Genomic DNA, 11,081 nt, shown 5'->3' on the forward strand with positions numbered 1-11,081 from the left:
TATATATATATATATATATATATATATATATATATATATATATATATATATATATATAAATATATATATATATATATATATATATATATATATATATATATATATAAACTACAACAGAAATTTATTCGTTGAAACATTTCGAAGCATATATTGCTTGTTTTTTATACTTCATATAACTTACAATATTTTAAGTTTTGAATCTGACAAGGATAAATTTTAATTATTACAAATTGAACCATCCTATGAAATTGAACTAGTGTAAAGTTTTTTTTTCTTCATATAGTCATCAAAGCAACCGGATACAATCAGTGCAAGACAATGTAGATCAAACAACTGTATTTCTCTTGTTATTAGGACCGATCGACCGATATGGATTATATCGGTAGGATACCGATAATTCAGTATCTTACCGATATAATTTGCCAATAAATTTTAATTAGTCCGATATAACCAAATTGCTTGATTGAGAAATCAAGCAATTTTTCCGACATTTGCCGATGAATTTTAATTATTCCAAATCGAACCATCCTATGAAGTTGAACTAGTTTGAAGTTTTTTTTCTTCTTCATTTAGTCATCAAAGCAACCGGATACAATCAGTGCAAGACAATGTAGATCAGACAATTGTATTTCTCTTGTTATTAGAGCTCGACCGATATGTATTTTATCAGTATGATGCCGATAATTCAGTATCTTACCGATATAATTTGCCGATACATTTTCCTAAAAAAAAACAACCTTACATACAGTGTTGGGAAATACTTAAGTAAAAGTACTTAAGTAATTGCTTAAGTAGAAAATATGAGTACTTGTACTCTACTTAAGTAAAGAATTTCTAAAGTACTTTCTACTTTTACTTAAGTAAAAATTTGAAGTACTTAAGTGCTCAAGTACTTTCTTCATGGTACAGAAAAATTATACCGGCATGACGCAGGGCGATGCGATGAATTGAACTTCCTATATATTAGTGGATGAATAGATTTTAGTCTTTGAGAACAGCGGCTCCTGGCCCGGCGCAAAATTTCAAAAAAGGACGCTATCATGGCAGAACAACAATATATATTGAACGGACAGTTTTTTTTTGATAAATGTAATAAACAGTAAGAACAAAAGGAAATCGAGTAGCAAAGAGGCTAGTGAACTTATAGGCTCACTTTTGGGATCGTCTGAATCTGAAGATAACGCTGGCCCTGATTATAGCTCACCTTCTAAAAAAGTTGAGCGAGATTTCTTTGCTGCAAGACCGTAGAAACTGACACAGTCAAAAGTGAATTCTTTGGCACTGGACTACAGTGTGGACGAGATGCGACCCCCATACACTGTTGAGAAGCTGTCGTTCAAAATCTGATAACAGGTCTTGCACCTTATACAAAGGTTCCAGGAAGAAAAGCTTTAGCTGTGCAAATTGAAGCTAAGTTTTTGAAGTACATAAAAGATATGGTTCATAATTTTGAACTCACCGACTACATGTCGCTGACAACACACATTTGGTCTGCCAACAACAAAAGCTACTTGGGAATGACTGCACACTTGCTCAATGAGGATTTGAAATGGAATTCTTATGTCCTTGCTTGTTGCCGGTTCAAGGGCTCACACACTTATGACAGAAGCTGAACAACTGAATGGCGTATGTGCCAGCTACAAAATTGCAGTTGATAAAAAGGGACAAGGGATTTTGACCGATAACACCTCTAACTTTAGTAAGGCATTCAGGGAATATCCGATGGTTTCTGATGAAGATATTCAAGACAGTGATAAAGAAAATGAAAATGAAGCAGGCCAGAACGGCTCATTCACTTTTACAAACGTTGGAGAGATACTCGATTCTCATGACGACCCCGAGTATTTCCTACTTCCTCCACACTTCAGGTGTGTCAGCCATACACTTAACCTGCTTGGATCCACCGATGCTGATAAAGCCCTCTGTGATATTGCATATAAGAGGTAGTACCACGCCGCTTTTTTGAAGTGTATTGCTCCCTGGGATGCCGTGAATAAGAGTTCAAAAGCTGCTGATGCTGTAGATTTGATGGACTGTCACAAAATTGGAAAGCTTGCTAACATATGTGATGCTTTGCAAAAACCAAGGCTAACTTCTCGTGATGTTGAAATTCTTGAAGAATACATAAAATTATGAAGCCAGTAGCAGTGGCATTGGACATTCTTCAGGTGGAGGAAAAATGCTACTTCGGTGCTATCTATCCTACAATCAAATATCTTGAAAGGAAGCTCAAAAAGCTGAAAGATTTGGCGAAAGTCAGCCAGCCTTTTGTACATGCTCTACTTGTGGGTCTTTCATGCAAGAGACTATGTTATTGCCACGGCAAGTCATCCTTTTTTTTAAATTGAAGTGGTTTCCTGATAAAGGCTGATAAAGGTGGCTTTTTGTCTGGAGATGAATACTTTGATCTTAGTGCTGAAAAAACTACTCATGATAATTATGGCAACCGTGGCCGTGAAACCAATTCTGTGAAGTTTTGTCAAATTTTAATGAAAAGCGAAAGGAACTATCTGTGCTCAAAGCGTACCAAAGGGTAATGAAAGTTTTCAGGAAGTACAGCTGTATCTTTCCTTTGTCTGCACCAGCACAAATACTTTTTTTTTGGTAGGTTTTGGAATTTTTTACTTTAAAAAGAAACATGCTTGGAAATGGTGTTTGAAAAGCTTCTGCCATTGAAAGCAGCAAGAAAGAAATTAAAAGTTATTATGAAGCTGTAATGAATGTTCTTTGTAATTTGTTTTCTTTTCATATCTTAATTGAAGCAAAATTCAAGTAAAATCGAAATACTTGAGTACTTAAGTACTGAAGTACTTTTTCAAAACTACTTATTACTTAAGTATATTCTTAGAGAAGTACTTAACACTTGTACTTAAGTTAAAATTTCTCTGAGTACTTGGTACTTGTACTTAAGTAAAAAAAAAGAAGTACTTGGCACAACACTGCTTACATAAAGTTGAAACCTCGCATTCTCCGCCCAAATTCATGCTCACATGCTCCTTCCTGGTCTATTAAAAACCCAGGAACAACCTCAATAATTCTCTACAGATTCCAAATAATACAAAAAAAAATTGTTTAGAAAATATTTAAAAAACAATTAAACCAAGAACAGTTCTAGTCTGGATAGTGCTTGATTAGTCTAGTCCAAATGGATCAAACTGTAATGTTTGCCCCAGCGTAACCCAATATGTACTGAAAACTCTTTTACTTGGGTTGGAGGAGAGCGGAAAGGCAGAGATACTTCGGTGCAAGTTTTTCAAGTCTTTTGAAATGATTACTGGTTTTTCGCCAACGCTCTAACAGACAGTTTTTTTCTTGTCAGTGACAGCATTACTCATGTACCTTCCCAGCTGCTGATCAATATTATCTGTTGACTTTTCTTCTTACCTTGTTGAAGTTGCTGGCATGTTATCAAACAGGCAGTCAATCAAATCTCATGCACCTACTCTCCTTCGTTTGAATTCAGGGATACGACTAGGGTTTTAAGTTTAGAGGGGGGGGATTTTAAGAATGTGTCGACAGAATCGTCCAGTATGCCAGCCAATGCGGAAACAAGGTAAATGGGTAAATTTTCCAAGATGTCGGCACATGGCGCCGACACCTTGGAACCTCTCCCCCATAGCTGTGCCCCAGACTAGATACCATAGTTTTAATCGATTGAAATTTATATCTTTCACCTACACAAGTGGACATTCATTATTCAGAAGTGCATGGTTTATTGTATTCTCTATAGTTGTTTTTGTAGAAGTTGTACGTTTTAGAACTCATCATACATTTTGAACATTGCTGCATCAGGAGTAAGTAAGTTGCCTATAAAGGCAAGAAAAAAATTGACATGCATTCGATATTTATTTCCCGATATTTATATCAGATAATGACACTGACCCCCCCCCCCCCGCCATATCGGTCTGATAATACTGGCCGACCGATATGTCGGTCGGGTCCTAATTTTTATAATGCCAATTTCTGTGGGTTTTTTTATTTTATTAATTTCAGTAACGAAATTTAATTGATTTTTTTTTACTACAGGGACGATGCATTTTTCTGTGTGCAGGTCTGACGATTTGAGTCAGGCAATACTGTTAGGCCCGAAACCGATTGTTATGGTGAAAAAACTGACAGAGAAGGCTATTGAAGAATTAACAATTGGAATCTGGCGGTGCGGCTCCTGTGGAAAAGCAGAGAAATCCTTTTTGATGCTCGATCTTCACGCTGATACTGGCTGTGAAGAGCTTACACCAATAGAGTGTGTTCTCTGCCCTACAGTAGAACGTGATTACAGCAATTTTGTTGTTCATTTCATGGAACACCAAATGGGAGGGACAAGGAGATGTGCCATTTGTTTAAAAGAATCTATTGGTGATATGAGACAACATCTAGTTTTAGAAGGACATTTTTTGCCAAGGATGTTTGAACTTGACCTGCAGGAAAATGAATCACTAGACGTTTCACAGAATCAGTCTACAAGTGGCTACACAAATTCATCTAAATCGGAATCTGATGAAAAAGATTTAGACATTAAAAAAAAATACTTGGATTGTCGGTTGAACAATAAAAAGCACAGAAAATTAAAGAAGCGTAAAAATAAACACACTGAAAATAAAATACATAAATGTAGTTCATGTAAGAAATGTTTTCCTAAGCTAAGTGATTCGAATATGCATCAAATCCTGGATACAGGTGAGAAGCAAATTAAGTGTGACATATGTAAGAAAGGCTTTTCTTCGTCAAGCAATTTGAAACAGCATCAATTTGTTCACACAGGTGAGAAGCCTTTTGAATGTGAGATATGTAAGAAATGCTTTTCTCAGTCAACCAATTTGAAACAGCATCGAAGAGTGCATACTGGTGAGAGGCCATTTGACTGTGATATGTGTAAGAAATGCTTTTCTACTTCAAGCCGTCTGAACAGGCATCAAATTGTGCACACAGGTGAGAAGCCTTTTAAATGTGAGATATGTAAAAAATGCTTTTCTTCGTCAAGCTATTTGAAAGAGCATCAAAAACAGCATACAGGTGAGAGGCCATTTGAGTGTGATATATGTAAGAAATGCTTTTCTAGATCATGTCTTTTGAATAGACATCAAATTGTTCACACCGGTGAGAAGCCTTTTAAATGTGAGATATGTAGAAAATGCTTTTCTTCGTCAAGCAATTTGAAAGACCATCTAAGACGGCATACAGGTGAGAAGCCATTTGAGTGTGATCTGTGTAAGAAATGCTTTTCCAAATCAAGCAATTTGAAACAACATCGAAGACTGCATACTGGTGAGAGGCCATTTGAGTGTGATATATGTAAGAAATGCTTTTCTCAGTCAACCAATTTGAAACAGCATCGAAGAGTGCATACTGGTGAGAGGCCATTTGACTGTGATATGTGTAAGAAATGCTTTTCTACTTCAAGCCGTCTGAACAGGCATCAAATTGTGCACACAGGTGAGAAGCCTTTTAAATGTGAGATATGTAAAAAATGCTTTTCTTCGTCAAGCTATTTGAAAGAGCATCAAAAACAGCATACAGGTGAGAGGCCATTTGAGTGTGATATATGTAAGAAATGCTTTTCTGTGTCAAGGGATCTGAACAGGCATCAAATTGTGCACACAGGTGAGAAGCCTTTTAAATGTGAGATATGTAAAAAATGCTTTTCTTCGTCAAGCAATTTGAAAGACCATCTAAGACGGCATACAGGTGAGAAGCCATTTGAGTGTGATATATGTAAGAAATGCTTTTCTGTGTTAATGGATCTGAACAGGCATCAAATTGTGCACACAGGTGAGAAGCCTTTTAAATGTGAGATATGTAAAAAATGCTTTTCTTCGTCAAGCAATTTGAAATACCATCTAAGACGGCACACAGGTGAGAAGCCATTTGAGTGTGATCTATGTAAGAAATGCTTTTCTGTGTCAAGGGATCTGAACAGGCATCAAATTGTGCACACAGGTGAGAAGCCTTTTAAATGTGAGATATGTAAGAAATGCTTTTCTTCGTCAGGCAATTTGAAAGAGCATCTAAGACGGCATACAGGTGAGAAGCCATTTGAGTGTGATCTGTGTAAGAAATGCTTTTCTTCATCGAGCGATTTGAACAGGCATCAAATTGTGCACGCAGGTGTCCAAAACGCATGATTATCAGGATTTTTAAGTTTCCAAACTTTTAACAAGAAAATCAAGGTCCTGTTCAAAGAGGAAAACTTATAAGTGGAATTGGCACTAGGGTTGACAAATAAAAACATTATCAACGCTATCTTGCGTTTGGCAACACTTAGCATTTTTATCATTGTAATAACATGAATAATTAATTGACTTAGTGTAAGTGGTAAATTAGTGTAGTAATAAGTGTCTTATATCAGGTGGTCGTGACAGAAAGATGATTACAGAGCTTGAAAAACACCACTGATAATAGGACAGCAATAAGAAAAAAAAGAAATTCAGCCACGGTGGGACACGGGTCTTATCCTAGCACAAAAAAAATATTAGTTTGTCAATACATTAGGTTCAAAAAGTTTTAAGCTTTATTTTCGAATGGCGTGAAAACTATTTTAGTAAGCAAGTGGAAAAAAAATATTTTTCTTTCTTGACAACAAATAATGTTAAACTACGAAGCTTCATCTCAAGTCTTGACTAAATAGTCTATTTTCTAGATCAGAAATTTTCAGTATTGTTTAGCCGGCCAAGTGAATATCGATTTTTATTCTAAAGGGTGGTCTCAAAAATTGGCTAATATTTTATTGAATGTCACTGGTTGAAATATGCACCCAGGGAATCAAATTTACCGGAAAAAAAGTAAAAAACCTTTTTGTTTGTCAAAATATGTGCCCATTTGGCGCCAAAATTGGTTCGAAATAAAACCAAAACTTTATTTTGATTGGTATTGCCCGAGGAACACCAACAGTTCCAGTGCTTTATTTATCAGTCGGAACTTACATCTACAAATTTCTTGCGCAAAGGCACCTCTGGTGCTCAGGAAAGAGTATCAAACCTCCCTGAAATGTATCTTAAAATGCGCAATATAATTTATCTGTGGTCCATCGTCCATGGTCCATAATTGATCTTTGGGTTCATGCCCAATATAATGATCTTGGGCCCATGATCCATCACGGTCCCAGTGAGCAAAAAATAATTTCCGTGACTCTAAATTGGCCGTGAAAAAAGTATACAAAATTTTTCTGGGCGAATTAAAAGTTCTGCAATAAGTTTCTTTTCTAAACAGACCCTAAACCCCCCTCAAATTCTAACCAAGGACAAAACTCTCACTCACCAGAAAATGGGCCTAATTTTTGATCTGTGATTAGAATGTAATTATTGACCTGACTTTTGTTTTGCGTTGCTTTTGTTTGTTTGTCTATTGTTTGGAAGTCCTAAGTCAATAGGACCATAATTTAAAGTAAAAATTAAACCAACTTTCATTGTTTTTCTCCGAGGAGCCTGGTAGAGGGTAATTACTTAGGAATAACTCGTAAGACTCGACGTGTTTTTACTTTTGAACTTGCGATGCTTTATATTCACCAAAGACAGTGTTGCTCGTGAATTGAGACTTATTTTTGGTTGATTAAAAAAGAGACTCCACAAAATAAATTATTGAAAGAAAAGTAAAGAGCTATATCAAATCAAAGAGCTATATCAAATCAAAGACAAACCGTAATATAGTTATATTATGATTAAGCACAAAAAAATAAATATATGTAACCCAAATCGAACAGGAATAGAGTGAAACTCAAGTAACTGAATTAAACAAATAACTTCAGTCAAATTGAAATAACTGAATTCAACAAATAACTGTTAAATGAACAGAAACTAAGAGATGTGGAGCTTCCTCCCTTCTCAAGCCTTCTAAGAGACCAGAATATAATGTGCGCTTTACTGAATTTTTCGAGCTTTGTGTTGTTTCACGTAATATAAAAAAAAATCACCATCATAACCAAGATTATTGAAAAATATAATTGAATGTGGATTAACCATTTATATATATATATATATATATATATATATATATATATATATATATATATATATATATATATATATATATATATATATATATATATTATATTTAATTTAATATATATTATATATATATTTAATCTAAGAGTCTTATTAACTTTGGATTTATTAAATCAAAGAGGAATCATTTAAAATGTGTTTTGTTTTTTTTAAAGTGCAAATTCTATTTTGGTCAGCTGAAACTATTTGTTGAAAAAATTTCAACACATATTGCCTTTGAGTTAATTGATAATCCCCCCTCATCTTTCTCTGGAAGCTACAATCTAATACCATCTGAGATAAGCCCTTTTGACCATCTAAATAAACATGATTTGTTTTGATTTAGTTCAATACAGCCCATGCCTCGTCGGCTGGGGTTGGACCTTTCAGTTATGCTGAATAAAAATGGTGGTAAATCTACAGTGGACTATATAATTTAGCTGGGATGAAAATAAAAACGCTATTTGACGAGTCTTTATGGTTTTTCATAATTCAATGATCACTTCTGGGGTTAATTGCATCTTGAGCCCTTACAGGGGCCTGAAATGTATTTCATTTTCGTACCCACACAAAGAATTTATCAACTCTAGTTAAGTTATTGAAAAGTGGTTAAAACGTATCACTAGTTTATAAATAAGTTGTTCAAGAGTAATATATTCCAAAATTACTCATTCATAATAATTTTGATGTCGTTCGGGGATCTGGTGTCGTTTGGTGGAGTGGGGGGGGGCAGAAATCTTGAAAACGCTTAAAGTAGAAAGATCGGGATGAAACTTGGTGGGAAGAATAAGAGCAAGTCCTAGATACATGATTGACATAACCGGATTGGATCTGTTCTCTTTGGGGGAGTTGGGGGGGGGGGGCATAATTAGAAACAAATTGAAAAAATGAGGCATTTTTAACTTACGAATGGGTGATTGGATCTTAGTGAAATTAGATATTTAGAAGAAACATGTGTCTCAGACCTCTTATGGTAAATTCTGACTGTATCTGGTGACACTGGGGGGAGTTGGAGGAGGAAACCGGAAATTTTGGAAAACACTTGGAGTGGACAGATCGTAATGATGCTTGGTGGGAAGAATAAGCACAAATCCTAGATACGTGATTGACAAGATCAGACCGGATTTGATCTCGTTGGGGGGCTTGGTGAGTTTAGAAAAATTATGAAAAATGAGGTATTTTTAACTTACGAACGGGTTATCAGATCTTAATTAAATTTGCTATTAAGAAGGACCTCGTGTCTCAGAACTCTTATTTTAAATCCTGACCGGTTCCGGTGACATTGGGGGAAGTTGGAGGGGGAGACCGAAAATATTAGAAAACGGTTAGAGTGTAAAGATCGGGATGAAACTTAGTGGGTTGAACCCCCCCCCCCCTCTTCTACGCCCATCATTTCCCAAAAACAAACATCCAAACAAAGTTTTTTGACATCTATTTTTTCAACATTGTTGAAAGTCTCAGTAATTATATGTGTTTGCTAGTCAACCCCCCCCCCAGAGGCTAAAGGGCAAGGGCTATAAGTTAGGCAATTAGTTCATTGTTTACATGTAGTAAATGTTATTTCGAAGACATGCAAGTTTTACTACTACTTTCCCAAAATGCGAAGTGCATTAAGGTAAGTCTTTTAAGGAATGCTTGGGAGAGTGCTAAGCTAAATCAAAACATTTATATGTACATGGGATGTCAAAAGGGCTTAACTCGTGACTGACAGATTGTTTTGATTTGGAACTTTCAGGAAATGATGAGATGATAAATTGACCAAAAAGGCAATTTTTGCACGTTACTGCTACTGCTGTTTTCAATCTGATAGGCGAGGAGAGACTGAACCTATGTCTTTTTGTCTTAAAAATGATGGGTTTAAAGGATATTTACAATCGTATAAATTTTATTCTGTTTGTATTGCCGACACACTGGGAGCTACCCCCCTTGAAGAGTTGAGACATACACTCGGAGAATTGCTTATAAAAAGTACTCCCTACTAGAGTTCTCCAGGAGGGCCTGTCTCCTTGACGAAACAATAAAGGAGATTTTTTTTAAGAAATAAGAATTCTTTTCTTTAGCGAAGTTTTTTTTTATTATAAATTTAAGTTTTTAGTATTGTACTATTATGTATTTAGGTTCTTTTCATTTCATAATATTATTTTAAGTTTTTGACGTTTTTCCATAAAGATTTTAGTTTTTTCTTATGTATATATGTATTTTATATTCAAGTATTTTTTAGTTGTATGTTCAGCTTAAAACAATAAACATGCTTCAACTTACTACGCCTTTTAGAATGTTAGTTTGTGGACTTTCCAGCTCAGGAAACACGTAGCTCATTTCTAAAACTATTAAAAATTCAGATTATGTTATTTTATAATATTCTATATATAAATTTGAAATGCATATTCTATATATATAATTTGAGAAGATTCTATATATAAATTTGTTCAAGGGTTAGACATTTCTGAAAATCTCCCTAAGGATTGTCTTTTGGCTATGAACAATCTAGTATCCAAGATTGCTCATTATTCTACATCCATTTTAGAGTTGTAAACAATCTTTCCCACCATCTAAACTTATCGACGGCGCTAATAGCGCATAATTTATTTACTCAAAATAAAAATTTAAGAAGACTTTCTCTAAACACATCACATTTCATTTCGTTTCGAAATCCAATTGATTTATCAACAATTATGACAATAGTTAGGCGAATACTCTACAGTCTTTCACAATTATTAGGCGAATAATTATTTACACAATTAGTCTTTCACAAATTAGGCGAATACGGACAGTCTTTCACACCATCTGAACTTACCATCAATGCTAATAGCACATAATTTTTTACTCAAAATAAAAATTTTAGAACACTTTTTCTAAACACATCCCATTTCCTTTTGGTTCGAAATCCAAGAGATTTATCTTCAACTATGACAATAGTTAGGCGAATATTCCCCTCCAAACCGCAATATCTTGCTGAATCTTATATTCATGACACTTTGCGCGCTTATGGATGCATACTTATAGATTTATATGCTTAAGATAGGAATTTGAGGCTTATAACTGATATTTTTGACCGAAAAGTTACTATTTATTTACCATGCATAAAGAAAAAATAGTTCAGTT

General features: G+C 34.8%; 1 protein-coding gene across 7 annotated transcripts in view; it reads left to right on the forward strand.

Annotated features, from left to right (window-relative positions):
* Positions 1 to 7,948, forward strand: part of LOC136040271 (zinc finger protein 665-like) — a 131,330-nt gene extending 123,382 nt beyond the window's left edge. For 6 of the 7 annotated variants that reach the window (XM_065724508.1, XM_065724509.1, XM_065724511.1 and 3 more), the window contains one exon: positions 4,027 to 7,948. In XM_065724508.1, coding sequence (XP_065580580.1) covers positions 4,027 to 6,122 — 2,096 coding nt within the window. In that variant the 3' untranslated portion in view covers positions 6,123 to 7,948. The remainder of the gene's footprint in view (positions 1 to 4,026) is intronic. The other variant, XM_065724513.1, reaches the window with a different exon arrangement.
* Positions 7,949 to 11,081: the final 3,133 nt, after the last annotated feature.

Source organism: Artemia franciscana, chromosome 20, assembly GCF_032884065.1.
Source record: "Artemia franciscana chromosome 20, ASM3288406v1, whole genome shotgun sequence".
NCBI classification, from domain to species: domain Eukaryota; kingdom Metazoa; phylum Arthropoda; class Branchiopoda; order Anostraca; family Artemiidae; genus Artemia; species Artemia franciscana.